We start from the raw sequence: 16729 nt of genomic DNA on the forward strand, positions 1-16729 counted from the left end.
TGTGGAATGTATAGCCAACTACTAAGCAAATCAACTTCATGTCCTGGAAATGTCTTCCTTTACAGAAAAACCAGGACAGCCACCTCAGCCAACTGTATCTGCTGTTACAAAGGATTCCTGTGTTGTCTCTTGGAGGCCACCTACAAGCGATGGAGGCTCAAAGATTAGAAGTTACTACCTTGAGAAGCGGGAAAAGAAGCAGAACAAATGGATTGCTATAACAACAGAAGAAATCCATGAAACTGTCTATTCTGTCACAGGCCTTATTGAAGGCCTGGAATATGAGTTCCGTGTAAAATGTGTAAATCTAGGTGGTGAGAGTGAATGGAGTGAAATTTCACAACCAATCACTCCCAGGTCTGATATACCAATTCAGGCACCACATTTCAAAGAAGAGATCAGAAATCTGAACGTGAAATTTAGAGGTCATGCCACATTTGTTTGCAAGGTCACTGGTCACCCTAAGCCTGTCGTAAAATGGTTCAGACAGGGCAAGGAGATTATGCCAGATGGTGAAAAGGTGAAGATACAAGAATTTAAGGGAGGCTATCATCAACTGGTGATTACAAATGTAACAGATGACGATGCTACTGTGTATCAAGTGAGAGCAACCAACCAGGGAGGATCTGTTTCCGGAACTGCCTCCTTGGATGTTGAAGGTAAATTATGTGGGTTTTTTTTAATTAAAATGAATTTTTGTTTAATTTTTAAAAGTAGGCATATTGGCTAATGGGGAAAAATCCAAACTTCCATTTATGCCCTATATTTAAGGTCTTTGCCTAATATCTTCAGTGCCAAGCCTTTAGACATGATACACTGCATGGAGGCTCATCTAAATAGGCCTTACAGAATAATATTCTGTACTTTGAAAAATGCAACCTTATGAAAATACATCATTTAAAAAAAACAATGTATGGAACATATATTAAGAACAAAATGTAAAACAATTAATACATGTTGTATCATTCTTTTCAGGGAACAAATATCCCACAACAGCTTCTATCATGGAAAAATTCAGTTATTCCAAAATAAAAAAGCCTTGGCATTTATAATTTTAGCATGGTTTTTGTGAAAGATGTTGTTGAACATTTTATCATGCTATTAGATAAATCTCTTTGATGTATTTACCTAGTAAGAAGCTCTGGCATTGTTGCAGAAAGTTGCACTAGTTTGTGTTGATGATCTCCAAAGATTGTAATATGAACACCAGTGTTTGCTCATTTGGCCATGGAAAGAATTTATGGCAAAAAGTTAATTTCCAGTATTAGCCCTTATGCTGCAAACATGGTCCAGCCACTGTGAATCAGTTTTCCTCTGTTAAAACAAAAATTCAAATTCCTTTACATAATCAGTTTGCTAATTTAATTTCTCTCTTTTTTTAAATAGTTCCTGCTAAGATCCACTTACCTAAAAATCTTGAAGGCATGGGAGCTGTTCATGCACTCCGTGGTGAAGTTATTAGCATCAAAATTCCATTCAGCGGCAAGCCTGATCCAGTGATCACATGGCAGAAAGGGCAAGATCTCATTGATACTAATGGACATTACCAAGTTATTGTTACACGGTCCTTCACATCTCTTGTTTTCCCTAATGGTGTGGACAGAAAAGATGCAGGCTTCTACATTGTCTGTGCTAAGAACAGATTTGGCATTGATCAGAAAACTGTTGAATTAGATGTGGCTGATGTACCTGATGCACCAAGAGGATTGAAAGCAAGTGAGGTTTCAAGGGATTCTGTCAACTTAACATGGAATGCTCCAGCCAGTGATGGTGGAAGTAGAGTCACCCACTATACTATTGAGAAACGTGCTACCACAGCTGAAAGATGGATTCGTGTTGGCCAAGCTCGTGATACACGATACACCGTGGTAAACCTGTTTGGTAAGACAAGCTATGTCTTCCATGTTATAGCAGAAAATAAGTTTGGGCAGAGTCAGCCATCTGAACCAACAGACGCTGTTATAACCAAAGAAGATAAGACAAGAGTATTTAATTATGATGAAGAAGTTGATGAGGCCAGAGAAGTCACCACAGCAAAGGCAGCTCATTCTTCTACAAAGGAACTGTATGATAGATATATGATTGCTGAAGAACTCAGCCGTGGGCAATTTGGAATTGTCCACCGGTGCGTTGAGATTGCTTCCAAGAAGACTTACCTGGCTAAGTTTGTCAAAGTTAAAGGTGCTGATCAAGTGCTAGTAAAGAAAGAAATTTCTATCTTAAACATTGCTAGGCACAGAAATATTTTACATCTTCATGAATCATTCGAAAGCCTAGAAGAGTTGATCATGATCTCTGAATTCATATCTGGACTTGACATCTTTGAAAGATTGAATACTCCTGGTTTTGAACTTAATGAAAGAGAAATTGTAAGCTATGTACGCCAAGTATGTGAAGCTCTGGAATTTCTACACAGTCACAGCATTGGAAACTTTGATATCAGGCCTGAGAACATTATTTATTTCACAAGAAAAAGTTCTATAGTTAAACTTATTGAATTTGGTCAGGCAAGACAACTGAAACCTGGTGATAATTTCAGGCTTCAATTTACCTCTCCTGAATATTATGGCCCTGAAGTCCATCAGCATGATTTGGTTAGCACAGCCACAGATATGTGGTCTCTTGGAACTCTAGTGTATGTACTTCTAAGTGGCCTGAATCCTTTCCTTGCTGAAACAAACCAACAGATGGTTGAAAACATCATCAGTGCTGAATACAACTTTGATGATGAAGCCTTCAAAGATATAAGTATTGAGGCCTTGGACTTCATTGACCGCCTACTAGTAAAAGAAAGAAAATCTCGTATGACTGCTACCGAAGCTCTTAACCATCCATGGTTGAAGCAGAGAACAGAGAAAACCAGCACTAAAGTAATCAAAACACTAAGACACAGACGTTACTACCAAACGCTGGTGAAGAAGGAATGGAGTATAGTTGTATCAGCTGCCCGCGTTTCATGGGGCGGTGCTGTCAGATCTCAGAAGGGAGTTACAGTTGCTAAAGTTAAAGTGGCATCAATTGAAATTGGACCCATTTCTGGGCAAATAATGCATGCTGTTGGGGAAGAAGGTGGACATATCAAATATGTCTGCAAAATTGAAAACTATGACTCAGCCACACAAGTGAACTGGTATTTTGGAGTAAGACAACTAGAAAACAGTGAAAAATATGAAATCAGCTATCATGAAGGTGTGGCTACAATGTATGTCAAAGATATTGTTAAAACAGATGATGGTACCTATAGATGCAAAGTTGTAAACGACTACGGGGAAGACAGTTCCTATGCAGAATTATTTGTTAAAGGTGTCAGAGAAGTTTCTGACTATTACAGATATAGAACTGTCAAGAGAGTGAAGCGCCGAGTGGATACCTTGCGACTTTTGGAGAAGCCACCAGAATTTACTTTGCCCCTGTATAACCGAACTGCCTATGTTGGTGAAAATGTCCGGTTTGGAGTAACTATAACAGTTCACCCAGAACCTCGTGTAACCTGGTTCAAATCAGGCCAGAAAATCAAGCCAGGAGACGATGATAGGAAGTACACCTTTGAAACAGATAAAGGCCTTTATCAACTTCTAATCCATAATGTTAATGAGGAGGATGATGCCGAATATACTGTGCTGGCACGTAACAAATATGGTGAGGATAGCTGCAAAGCTAAACTAACCGTGGTTCAGCATGCTCCTGCAGAGGATACCACTCTGAGACCTATGTTCAAAAGGCTGTTGGCAAACGCAGAATGTCAAGAAGGCCAACGGGTCTGCTTTGAGGTAAGAGTGTCTGGTATACCAAAACCAACACTGAAGTGGGAAAAAGATGGTCAGCCTCTCTCGGCTAGTCCCAATATTGAAATTGTACATGAAGGATTAGATTATTACGCTTTGCATATAAGAGATACTTTGCCGGAAGACAGTGGCTATTACAGAGTTACTGCTACAAACAGTGCTGGTTCTACAAGCTGCCAGGCTTACTTGAAAGTAGAGCGCTTGAAATACGTCAAGCGTGAATATACGTCTGAAGAGGAGAAGCGAAAAATTGTACAGAGAAGAATTGACAAGACTGTGAGAATGGCAGAAATTCTTTCGAGGACAGAATCTGTTCCACTGACACAAGCAGCACAGGAGGCTCTGAGAGAGGCTGCCATTCTGTATAAACCAGCTGTAAGCACAAAAACCGTCAAAGGTGAATTTGAATTGAGGGAGGAGGAAATTAAAGAGGAAAAGAGACTCCGAATGCCTTATGTGATCCCAGAGCCCCGCAGGCATGCGGCCGCTGCTCTTGAAGAAGATCAGAACATCAAATTATTTGTGCCCATGTCAGACATGAAATGGTACAAGAAACTGAGAGACCAGTATGAAATGCCAGGAAAACTTGACAGGATTGTTCAGAAGCGTCCCAAGCGCATTCGTCTTTCCAGATGGGAACAATTCTATGTAATGCCACTGCCACGCATTTCTGATCAATATAAACCTAAGTGGCGCATACCTAAATTGTCACAAGACGACCTTGAAATAGTGAGACCAGCACGTCGCCGTACACCATCTCCTGATTATGAGTTTTATTACAGGCCAAGAAGGAGATCACTTAGTGACCTGTCTGATGAAGAACTACTTCTGCCTGTTGATGATTATTTAGCCATGAAGAGAACTGAAGAAGAAAGACTGCAACTTGAAGAAGAACTGGAGTTAGGGTTTTCTGCTTCACCTCCAAGCAGAAGCCCTCCACGCTTTGAGCTGTCCTCCCTGCATTACTCTGCAGCAGATGCACGAAGAGCTGCAGAAATATCTAGGGAAAGGGAGTTGAGATATGCAACTTATCATATACCAACTAAAGAAGACACAGCTGCAACTTATGCACAGCTTCGACAACGTCATGACAGAGCAGTGTATAGGCCACCTAAACAAAGGGAGAGAATAATGGCTGAGAAAGAAGATGAAGAACTCCTACGACCAGTTACTACCAGGCAGCGGCTCTCTGAATACAAGAGTGAACTGGAATATATGTCACAAGAAGAAAAGAGACGGCTGAGGAGAAGGAGAGAAAAAGAAATAACTGAGATCACATCAAGAGAGGAAGAAGAGGAAATAGAAGTGGTGAGACACGTTGAAAGGGAATATTCACCTCCTTCGAGGTTACTCAGAAGAAGACGCTCTCTTTCTCCAACTTATATTGAACTGATGCGGCCTGTGTCGGAATTAATTCGGCCCCGTTCACATCCTGTGGAAGAACCTGAGAGAAGATCTCCCACGCCAGAAAGAACTCGCCCACGTTCACCAAGTCCAGTATCCAGTGAGAGATCTCTCTCTAGATTTGAAAGGACGGCAAGATTTGATATATTTTCCAGGTATGAGTCCATGAAAGCTGCTTTGAAAACTCAAAAAACAATGGAAAGGAAATATGAAGTTCTGACTCAAGAACCTTTCACTCTAGATCATACTCCACGCATCACTCTGCGAATGCGCTCACATCGTGTACCGTGTGGCGCCAACACCAGATTTATTCTGAATGTTCAGTCCAAGCCAACTGCTGAGGTGAAATGGTATCACAATGGTGTTGAAATCCAAGAGAGCCCCAAGATTCATTTCACGAACACTAGTGGTGTATTGACCTTGGAGATCTTTGATTGCCATATTGATGACAGTGGCACATACCGTGTTGTGTGCACAAACTATAAAGGAGAATGTTCTGACTATGCAACATTAGATGTTGCAGGCGGAGACTATACTACATATAGTTCCCAGCGCGGAGATGAGGAAGTTCCTAGAACTGTTATTCCTGATCTGACAAGGACTGATACGTATGCAATCTCTTCATTTAAGAAAATTTCTGCGACAGAAGCAAGCTCCTCAGTAAGAGAAGTCAAGTCAGAACTGACAGCAACAAGGGAGTCATTATCATCATATGAACGTCATGCTTCTGCTGAAAAGAAAATCAGTGCATCAGAGGAAAAATCACTAGAAGAAAAAGCTGCGCACCGGAAATTTAAAACCACTCTGCCTGCTACAATATTAACAAAGCCCCGGTCAATCACTGTTTCTGAAGGAGAGACTGCAAGATTTTCTTGCGACACTGATGGCGAGCCAACACCAACAGTGACATGGATGCGTGGTGCGCAAGCACTTGTTTCTTCTGGGCGTTATCAAGTAACACGCACTCAGTATAAGTCTATATTTGAGATTTCATCTGTCCAGAGTTCAGATGAAGGCAGCTATACTGTTGTGGTAGAAAATTCTGAAGGAAGGCAGGAAGCACACTTTAGTTTAACTGTTCAAAGAAAAAAGGTTCCAGAAAAAGCAGTTACATCACCTCCAAGGGTCAAGTCTCCTGAACCTCGTGTGAAATCCCCAGACAGAGTAAAGTCTCCAAAGCGAGTAAAGTCCCCTGAACCATCTCCTGCCCCCTCCAAAGCAAAATCAACTGCTGCAGAGAAAACGACACCAGCTGAGAAAGTAGACTTGCCAGTTGCTGCCCCCCCCAAGATAAAACAACAACTGAAAGCTGATGTTTCTGGTGATAAAGTAAAACTGTTCTGTTCAGTTGAAAGCAGTGTGTTAAGTGTTCGAGAAGTATCCTGGTATAAAGATGGCAAGAAATTAAAAGAAGATGATCGTTTCAAATTTCATTATGCAGCTGATGGAACTTACGAACTTAACATCCATAACCTTCAGGAATCTGACCAGGGTGAATATACATGTGAAATTATTGGGGAAGGTGGCTCTTCCAAAACTAGCTTGGTGTTCACTGGACAAGCATTCAAAAATATGATTTCTCAGGTATCAAGCTTAGCCAAAACGCAAAAGCTGGTTCAGAAAGAAGCAGAAGTACTTGAATTATCTACTGAAAAGAAAGCTACAGTGACTTCTCAAGAAAAGGCAATAGTCCAAGAAGAAATTGTTAAGAAGTCTCTAGTACCTGAAGATATTAAAATAACTTATCCAGAAATTAAAGCTACTACCACCAAAATGTCAGTGGCTGAAGGTCAAAGAACTATTCTCAAAGCCAATATTCCCAGTGCTTCTGAGGTAAAATGGCTGCTAAATGGAGTAGCACTAACTAACTCGGAAGATTATAGATACGGTGTATCTGGAAGTGATCATACTTTGACCATTAACAAGGCTACCCAGAAAGATGAAGGAATACTTACATGTGAAGGGAAAACAGAAGATGGTATCATCAAATGTCACTTTGAAATGAATGTTTCCAAAGATCTTTCAAATGCCCCAGCCTTCGTCATGCAACCAAGATCTCAAAATGTTAATGAAGGACAAGGTGTGCTGCTTACCTGTGAAGTCTCTGGAGATCCTTCTCCTGAGATCCACTGGTTTAAAGACAATCAACCCGTAAGTAATTATTTGTTAGCCATAAAAATTTTATTTGCGTACTTGGATTAAACATGACCTTAATAAAGCATCTCTTCTTGTTATCAGATTGCTCTCTCATCCAACATCCAAGTAAATCGTTCCAAGAATGTTTATTCTCTTGCGATTCAAAACGCTGCAGTGAGCGATAGTGGAAAATACACAGTCAAAGCAAAAAATTTCCATGGGCAATGCTCTGCAACAGCATCCTTGACTGTCCTTCGTAAGTTTATTTTTAAGTTTTCCTTTAATTTCACTAGGGCTGAGATGATGTAATAAAAGCAGAATTGTGAATTGTTTAATAAAGTATCACTTTACGTACTGAATCTAAAGTACAATATAAATGAGGATGTTAATATGTTGAAATAAACATATAATAAATATTTTAGAAAATGTTTATGCCAGTTCAGTGTTGTCATAAAGCTTTCAAGTATTGTAACATATCTTGGCTATTAACCCCTTGGTTCTGGTGATGACTGATTAAAAAACTCTCAAGAATAATTAATTCCAAAAGGTGCACAGCCTTCTGGATTTTAAAAAGTATTGAAGTTCTAAGATAAAACATAAGGCTGTATGTATCCCAGCAATCACTGGGTTACTTTGTGTTTGCTACCTATGTGTATACAGGCTTGTATTTTAAGGAAAGCTGTGGTGTTTTTTAAATGGTGCTTTCAATGAATATAAATAGGGAAACAAAGCATTCTCATTTTTTTCACACTTTTTTAGTCATTGCAATTTAATTAATTTAATTAATTTAATTTTAAGTCATTTAGATTTCACGGATCATGGCAATGATGCGCTTATTTAAGGTAGAGGGAAAAATAGAGCATTCTTGCATTATTATCCATTATCAGAACCTTACTTCAAAGCCAGGTTCGGTTTTCCTCAAATTGCAAGCCACTCCTGTTTCTCTTTTCATAAAGTCAATACGTAGAGAACACACGTCTTCATCGGCTAATGTGTTGTCATTGGTTTCTTTTCCATGTATGTTTGCTATGCTCCACAGCTCTAATTGAAGAATCTCCAAAAGAGGTAGTGTTGAGGACAAGTGGTGAAGCAAGCATGCAGGAAGGTTTCTCTTCGCAGTCATTTCAAATGTCCGCTTCTAAACAAGAAGCTTCGTTCAGCAGTAGCAGTATGACTGAAATGAAATTTGCAAGCATGTCTGCCAAAAGCATGTCTTCCATGAAAGAGTCCTTTGTAGAGATGAGCTCCAGCAGTATAATGGGGAAATCTAGTCTGACCCAAATGGAGAGTTCAACTAGTAGCATGCTTAAGTCTGATATGAGAGGTGAGCAATACGATTATACGTAGAGTTAGAGAAATCCCCACAACATCCTTTAGCATAACTCCTGTCTTAGTGAAGTCATCGCCTCTACTGAGAATTAATTTTCAACCTTTTTCTTGTTTTGCAAAGGAACACCTCCCAAAATTGAAGCTCTTCCAAGTGATATCTCCATAGAGGAAGGAAAGGTTCTGACCATCTCCTGTGCCTTCTCTGGTGAACCTACTCCCGAAATAACTTGGTCCCGCAGAGGGCAAAATATTTCTAGTCAGGGTGGCAGATTCCACATTGAAACCTGTGAAGATTTAACCACTTTTATCATAATGGATGTTCAGAAGAATGACGAGGGCCTTTATACTCTGAATTTAGAAAATGACTTTGGCATTGACTCTGCCACTGTGAACATTAACATCCGATCAATGTAGAAAGCATGATTATTTTCTTTGCACTTGACTTCTGGCAAGTGACTCGTATGGACTGAAATAACTGATTTGTAAATATATAGTTTTTAAAATAGTATTTTTATACCTTCCTGAACAAGACAAGGTCCTAGAAATTACACTATGACTTAAAGTCATCATTATTTGACTTTAAAACTTTTTTTTCATTTGACATGTACATACTGTATATAGCCGATGATAACGGTTATGGAGTTTTGTACCATTTATTTTATGACATTTGAAAATGTAACTTTTGGAACCGTTGGTAGGAGAAAGTTTCTGATGGAACGAATACCCTGCTCAACATTGAACTAATATTGGTGCCTCAACAAAACGTTGATGTCTAAGATTGCCTCAACAGGTAGAGAGGCTCCCTGTTGAAGACTCCTTTCCTGACACCTAAGAGATTATGCTGTGCACGTTTCATGCGTGCATGAATTTATTTGCTATCAGAAACATAAGCCATTGGTGAGGTTTGCATTTACCCTCCTGTAAGCCCCACTGTAATAGCTTATGTTGTATCTGATCAAAGTCAAACTTTCATTTGCTCATGACTGATTTACCATAGATCGAACAAAATGTCAGCGGCCAGCATTTTGTTCATCGCCTCTTTATGCATTGTTTCTGGACAATGACTGCCTGAACAGCTTTACGATAAAGTAACATCACCTGGCTATCCCGTTGTTGAACGAAGCTGTTTGGGGACTCACGTGCAGAAGCAGTGCCAGCTCTTGGAGGTTCCTTGGATGCAGTGCTGTGTAATAGTGTTAGCATTTTGGTAGATGATAATGTCAACTCCAGGCAACTAAGGTTTGAACCACAGTTTAAGGAAAATTTAAACTGTTGCTATAACATCACACTTTGCCCTGAACGTAAATTTAGTTTTAGTTTCATAGGTAGTAAACTATTAGTAAGCTGTTAGCTGTTTTACTGAACCTCCTTGAGATAGTGTTCTTCATTTTAAATAAAGCATGCCACCTGCACATCACCACCTCAGTGTCCTAGTTTTCCTTCTTCTTCTTTTTTAAACTCTTCACTTGCATCCCTGCTTTCAGCTTCTATTCACAATCCACAAACTGCAAATGGTCCCTCGGTTCCTTGACATTGTAAAATTTGGCTGTATGATTTTGGACTGTTTTCCAGGTTTGATGGGGTTTTTAGAATGGGAATGGAAATGATTTGTCAGACACACAGTGTCTCCTCTTTAGGTCTTTAGCCTTATACCTACACAAAAATGAACAGTTTGAGGCCTACACTCTTCATTCCTGGAACACATTTAGCGTCCCTAATTTATAACAAGAAAAAAATAAAATGCAATGACATAGAAACAAAAGTGATCAAGTGAAAAAAGGGAATTTCCTCCGTCACTCCATTATTCAATATGTAGGAATTCTGCCTTGCTTTTTCACCAGGCAATCTACATATCATAAAAGGAGAAATCGTTCTACTACAAAAGAAGGAGAGTTAATAGCAAATTTAAAGCACAAAGCTGTGGTGGAAAGGAAGCAGCAGGAGAGCTGGTTTTTCACAAGTACTGTTTGTTTTTGTTCAAAAATGCAAATATTGCATGTGATTTACAACAGAAATCTGGGGATGATGTTTGAAACCCAAAATTGTTTCATTCAGAACAGGATTACCAAACTCATTTTGAACAAAACCTTTCTCTTTCTCCAAAGTGAATGGCACCTCTGTAACAGAGAAGGCCTGAAAGAGTTTGGTAGCATTCCTATTCACCCAAGCTGAACTTTAAATAAATGCTCAGTCTTAGAGTGCAAGTTTGGGACAACAGCAGAACCAAAACAAAAATAACGCAGCTGCACCTTTTGGAGACAAGCGTGAGCACAATACACAGGCATTTTACCTTATCATCTCCCCTCTTCCATTCACTGACGGAGAAGATCCCCAGTCTCCAGTGTAGTGCAAACAGGAGCAAGTGCAGCATGGTGCAAATATAATTATAAACTTGCACATGTTTGCATGTGTAGGTGTCGAGCAGTTTTGTGGTGCCAATTTGTTCAAGCATTTCAGCAATTATTATAAAATGAGGCAGAAGCAAGAGGGATGTAGGGCGGGGGAACTGATTCAGGAAGTATTTAGAAAAGCCATCAAAGCTTATCTTATGTCAGCTTTGACGCCAAAGGCTTAAGACCTTGTCAACTAGCATCCCGCCATAATTATTACCCACCTGACAATGATGCCATCCTTTAAAGCAGAGCCAGACCATTTTCTTTGGTTGCAGGCCTCAGCTGATTTTTGACTAGCATGCTGAGCAACCCACTGTGGCTATAATCAGAGCAAACTGAATTCAATTTAATTTCAACTGGCCATAACAGACAGCAACACCTATCTGCCCTGAGGTGATGTTGACAGAAACTATGAGGGACTGATCTGGTTAGCACATGGATGGGAGGCCACCAAGAAATATGGCTGTAGGCAGGATTAAAAAGTCTAAAAAGAAGAAAAGAGCAAAAAGCAGCCCAGAAGAACACAGTGGCAACCCATGTTCATGGATTTCTGGACTATCCATGGGCTCCTTGACTGGCCAGCAACCGAAGAAGAAAGATGGAGCACTGTTCTGTAAGCCCCAGTCCATATAACACCATTTCTATCCTACAACTGTCTTAAATACATATTGCTTCCCTATAATTTAAGTTAAATTTGATACTTTTCTTTTACTACTCACTTCTTCGTGTTTCAAAATGTACAGTCGACTAGCACCAGTTGAAACAATACTCTTCCTATGGCTAGTTAGATCACTGCTCTGGATTCATACCTCCTCACAAGGAAGTCATGCAAGAGCCAGCAAGTCCATAGTTCAAGTTTTTATTTACGATCAAGACCAAAATACCATATAAAACATCAGACAATGTTAGGAAAGAATAATTGCCTTCTGTTGTGGGATGGTGTATTAGAGCTTAATTCCACCCAAAGTTCTCTTAAAACAATTGTGATTTTTTTTTCTTGAGGTTTCTGAGGCTTTATTGGCTAATAAAAAAGTGTATTTTCTTCCATGGCACCGTTGGAATGATTTGCAAGGAGAGGAATATTTGTTCAAAGTGCCACAAAATAGTGTAAAGGGCAACTCAGCAGGATATGAGAGTAAGCAACATATCTTGGATCTACACTAACAGAAGGATAGGAGCAGAAGTTCTTGCCATTGTTAACACTGGCCTTCAAAACAGGCCTAGGTATCCCTAAGTGTTCATACAATATTTGCTCTGTCCCTCCATAATTATTCTATAGTTCGGAGAAGGAACGGCATCATCTAGTGGAAAGGAGTGCAATTGCTATAAAGCCCCCAGCAAATTCTTGGCATTACTCAGTTCTTGAATTGTGGAGGGACAGTAATACAGCAGTAAATAACATTTAAAAAAGCAAACTTGTATCAATACTCTCAAATCTTAATGCCATAGACAATAGATAATATTGTCTATAGAAGACAATAGACTATGGCATGCAGAGTTCTTCTGATGGGTTCATCACCAGGTTGGTGATCCACAAATCAGTGAATCTCAGTACAAGGTCAGTGAGTTATTTTTTCCAATGGCCCGACTCAGTGCATGGATAAGCACACACGAGCAGGCACAGTCCAAAGAACTGAGGTGCCCAAATGGGCACAGAAGCCTTTCAAAGCGTTGATCGTGCTGTTTTGCAAAAGGAAGAAGGAAGCACTTGGAAGGTGGCACCAAGACACAAATGGATTCTGGTGTCTGTCAATAAACTATTGCCACAGCTCTGTGACACTAAGGTGTGATCCTGTTCAGGGCATTACTCTTGTGTTTCTGCCTCCTTGATGCTTCTTACAGCTACAGAGTGTGCATATTTGCATTTTGGTCAGATTTCCTTTTGTTGTTGGGGGGGGTATGAAGGTTGTAACAGGCTTAGCTTTTCTTAAATAACAGAACAAAGGAAAAAAAGCCTGTATGATTTTCCACGTTGAATTTGTGCTCTGTTTCTGTTGCCCAGTACACCTCTGGGACACAGCAAGCATTTAGGGAAAAGATTCCATGGTTTTCTCTGGCTCGAAAAAGGGGGGCAGGATGTTTGTGTTAGCGTAAGTACACCAGGATGGAGTAATTTTAAAACTAATTCTAGCTCAAAATCTCCTGAAGCTTACTGGAGACCTTGCATTTAAACCTACTTCAGGGGCCTCGGTTCTGGCACATTCCCATCCCAGTTGCTGATGTTGTGAGGCTAGTATTTTGTGTGCTGTTGCTTAATGTCCACTTGGTCCACAATATATCATCCATTTATGACTTCATTGTGGATGAAAATAACCAATGGCTTATAACAATGAGCCTTGCAGCTAGGGCAATTTGGTCTCTCAAGCATGTTCATTGGGTTTTTTTGAGTCCAGAACCCTGATGGACTCATCATGGGAGCAGCAGTGATCTGTAGCCCAACCCAACAATGAGTTCTATTGGGGTGCTGTTGCCGTCAGTCCCTTGCCCCCAGCACAGCCCTTGAGTGCCCTGGCTAGGGATAGGAGTTGTAGTCCAATATATCTCTAAGGCATCAGGATGAGGAAAGCGGCTGAATTCAAGTTCTGTAGCTTACACTTGATGGTTCTTATAAGTCCCACCTAAGGATTTATACTTTCTTTTGGAAATTCAGGACAGATGATGGATTCCGTTATGGTACGGCCAATCGCATTGCCTGCCTCTCCCTACCAGAGCTGTTAAGAAAGTCTCTTGGCTTTGTGTCCTAGGAGATTTCAGCCTTCATCTTCTCAGGGAAATTGAGGAATGCAGAATGACTGTGTCCATCCAGGGCTGACCCCACACCTCAAGATTCTAATCATGTTGCTGGTCACACACCAAACTGGTTACTTCAAACTGCACAAAGAAATTCAAGTTTGGGGACTGTTTCATGCCGCTATCTAAAACACTAAAACCTAATCCAGCCAAGACAAATTCAATTTGTTCTCGATGTATTTGCACTCTCATTAAAACGCTCTTTCCTGGCCTCCAGCTGTACTGAACTTTCTGTTGGATTGGGGAAGCCTGGAGGATATGAGCAGTTTAGAGCTGCTGCCTGATGTAGCTGACACTCTCATTAAACATGAGGAAACAGCTGCTTTGGAGGGCTGGCAAATGGGAGTCAAGGTCAGACCCACACTGCCCTCTCAATCCACCTGGGTGAGGTGTCCATTAGCCATGCTGTCTGGAGGACCGTACAAGCTCAGGTCGAGCACATTTGGAGAGTACCAAGTTGCAAAAAGCTGCTTGCATGCTTGCAACCTAATGACAGTTGGGCAAGATTTGTGAAATTATAAAAAGAGACTGGATCAAAACAAGACAGAATGCCTGTGTAAAAACTGCATTTATTGAACACTTACATAACTTTTTTTTTAAAAAGCCATTTTTATTTTTTTAAAAAAGTGCTCCATGGCCAATACATTATTAACCAAATCTATTCCAAAGTGAATAAAAAACAAAAATATACATTTCAAAACACTTAACAACTTTGGACACAACCCCTCAGACATGTCTGTGCAAAAATTGCTGAACTTCAAGCTCCATCTTTCCTCTTTGCTCTGGCAGAAACAGAGGGCACCACCACAGCACTTTCGGACCAACCGGGCTCACGATGTCCCATCGATGGCTGCTACGTGCTCTAGTTAGAGGTTGGCCTCCCAGCACCCGCAGAGGCAAGCGGCAGGGAGTTAACAGAGGAGAGATCTTGCTGTAATTTTCTGCTTTTCTGACACTAGAGCCCACAACGGTGAAAGCCACCCTCCCTTTGGTATAAGGATCATAACATACATCTACTGCTGCAAACACAAATACATTACAACAGCAGCCGAAGAGTAGACTTTATAAAGCAGCACTAAAATAAGAACTTTGGTGAAAAGATACACGGAAGATTATTTTGCCTGGAAATAAAAAAGAAAAGCGGGGCGGGGGCTCAGTCCAGGCAAAGGAAGCATTGTTTAGTCTCAGTCATAGAAACACAAGGAAATTAAGGATGCCTTTACTTGAGGTTGTAAGTCCTCAACACTGGCTGGATTCTGCCCAATTAACTTAAAAAAAAAAAAAAAAAAAAAAACTGCCACAAGGCATTTAGTGAGGCAAATCTCCTCAACAAGAATTAAGCCCGTCTTATCTCTTCTTCCCAGTAACGACAAATAGGCATTTTATGGTGCCAAAAAAAAAAAAAAAACCTTTTAAAATGTTAAAATATCTTTACCCAGTGTATAGTATAATGCCTCATAATCACATATTTTATTTGCATGCTTAGAAAAATACTGCACATCTATGACATATTTCTGATTGGCTACAGTTTTGGGTGCAAGTAAAAAAAAAAAAATGCAGGTGCTTTCCGTGATTAACATAGGCTGGGATTTAAATAACCAGGTAAGGTCTAGCTAAAACTAAGCACTATAAAATCTCACTGACTTCACTGTGTATCCATTTCACTTGATAGTACTGGCAGGACTTTGGAGCGTTTAATTTTGGCTGGAATATTCCCTCCAATTCACTGACATTCCACCTATTTCAGTGGGATTTTAGATATACATTAAGAACCTAGACTGACCTTTTTTAAAAAAAAGAAAAAAGAGGGGAGATATTACTTATAAGATACCTTTTAGGAATCATCTGTCTTTTAACAACCACCACCACAAATCTGTCCTGAAATAAAGGTGCCATCCCAATACGGCGGGCTGCCACTGAAGTTGGTGGGAAGAGACTGTACTCAGAGAAATGCAACTCTGGGATCAAATCAGTGGCTCAGCCTAGGGCACAGGTTTTCCTTGCCCCAGATCTGAAACCTGTTTCTCAAGGCCAAGCCAAATTGCCTGACCGCCACACCCAGTAAAAAGAAGAGCAGTATTTACAAAGGTACATTCACCTAACTATTAAAAAATACCCAAACTGAAGTTTTCTTTTTAGGAAAATACTTTTGCAAGTCAACTATATAAAGATAAAATACACTTCAAAGATAGTTTTTACATTATTCTATAAAGTGCAGAGAAAACCTTCACATAGGGAATTACTACTCCCCTACGACGAGAGCAGAATTACAGCAGCTTTTGCATAGCATTACTCAGAGGAAGTGGAGCCTTCTCTTTCCTCAGGATATTGGCTCAGAAGGAGTCTCTTCAGGCCCTCTCGGTTTCTGAGACAGCAACAGCTTTGCTTCAGGAACAGCCGGAGGTGCCAAATCTCCATTGAGGGCTCCTCTAGAACTGAATGCTGCTAGTCCTACAACAAGAAAAACACTCCTCAATCATTTGCCCTTCTTTGCTTATTCCATACAAGTAGTAGAAACCATCCCATCTGATCACAGAGCTGTGAGATTCAGGAGAGATGTTCCAAAGGAAGCCTTAACTCTACTCTTCCTTGGTAGGCTTTGCTTTGTGTGGTGCAGACGCCTAGGACGCTGCCTTAGGTCAGACCACTTGTCCATTTAAGTCAGCCTTCTCTACTTGGGCTAGCAGTACCCTTTAGCATGCCAACCTTCCCATTGACAGATATTTGATACTTTAACAAGAAACCATCCTAAGATCTAAATCCTACATACAAATCACATTTCAGAGTCAGGAGACTCCTGGAGAGAGCTAGTGTGCTGGGACCTGCTCAGATATCAGATCCCATTACAAGTTCAACTAGCATCCAACCCAAAGAGGTGGGAATCCTATGCAC

The 16729-nt window shown here is 40.4% G+C and overlaps 2 protein-coding genes across 10 annotated transcripts in view; one reads left to right on the forward strand and one right to left on the reverse strand.

Moving 5' to 3' along the window:
* TTN (titin) overlaps window positions 1-10071 on the forward strand; it is a 299036-nt gene extending 288965 nt beyond the window's left edge. For all 9 annotated transcript variants that reach the window (XM_088135751.1, XM_088135752.1, XM_088135753.1 and 6 more), the window contains 5 exons: window positions 66-659; window positions 1387-7340; window positions 7428-7581; window positions 8365-8649; window positions 8776-10071. In XM_088135751.1, coding sequence (XP_087991877.1) covers window positions 66-659; window positions 1387-7340; window positions 7428-7581; window positions 8365-8649; window positions 8776-9068 — 7280 coding nt within the window. In that variant the 3' untranslated portion in view covers window positions 9069-10071. The remainder of the gene's footprint in view (window positions 1-65; window positions 660-1386; window positions 7341-7427; window positions 7582-8364; window positions 8650-8775) is intronic.
* The window catches only part of PLEKHA3 (pleckstrin homology domain containing A3), a 33409-nt gene continuing 26614 nt past the window's right edge, over window positions 9935-16729 (reverse strand). Inside the window, exon 8 of the mRNA XM_088135764.1 lies at window positions 9935-16288. Coding sequence (XP_087991890.1) covers window positions 16158-16288 — 131 coding nt within the window. The 3' untranslated portion in view covers window positions 9935-16157. The remainder of the gene's footprint in view (window positions 16289-16729) is intronic.

This window comes from Python bivittatus, unplaced genomic scaffold, assembly GCF_059951505.1.
Source record: "Python bivittatus isolate LINGU-HERP-01145 unplaced genomic scaffold, Pbiv_v1 ctg000200_np1212, whole genome shotgun sequence".
In the NCBI taxonomy this organism is placed as follows: Eukaryota; Metazoa; Chordata; class Lepidosauria; order Squamata; family Pythonidae; genus Python; species Python bivittatus.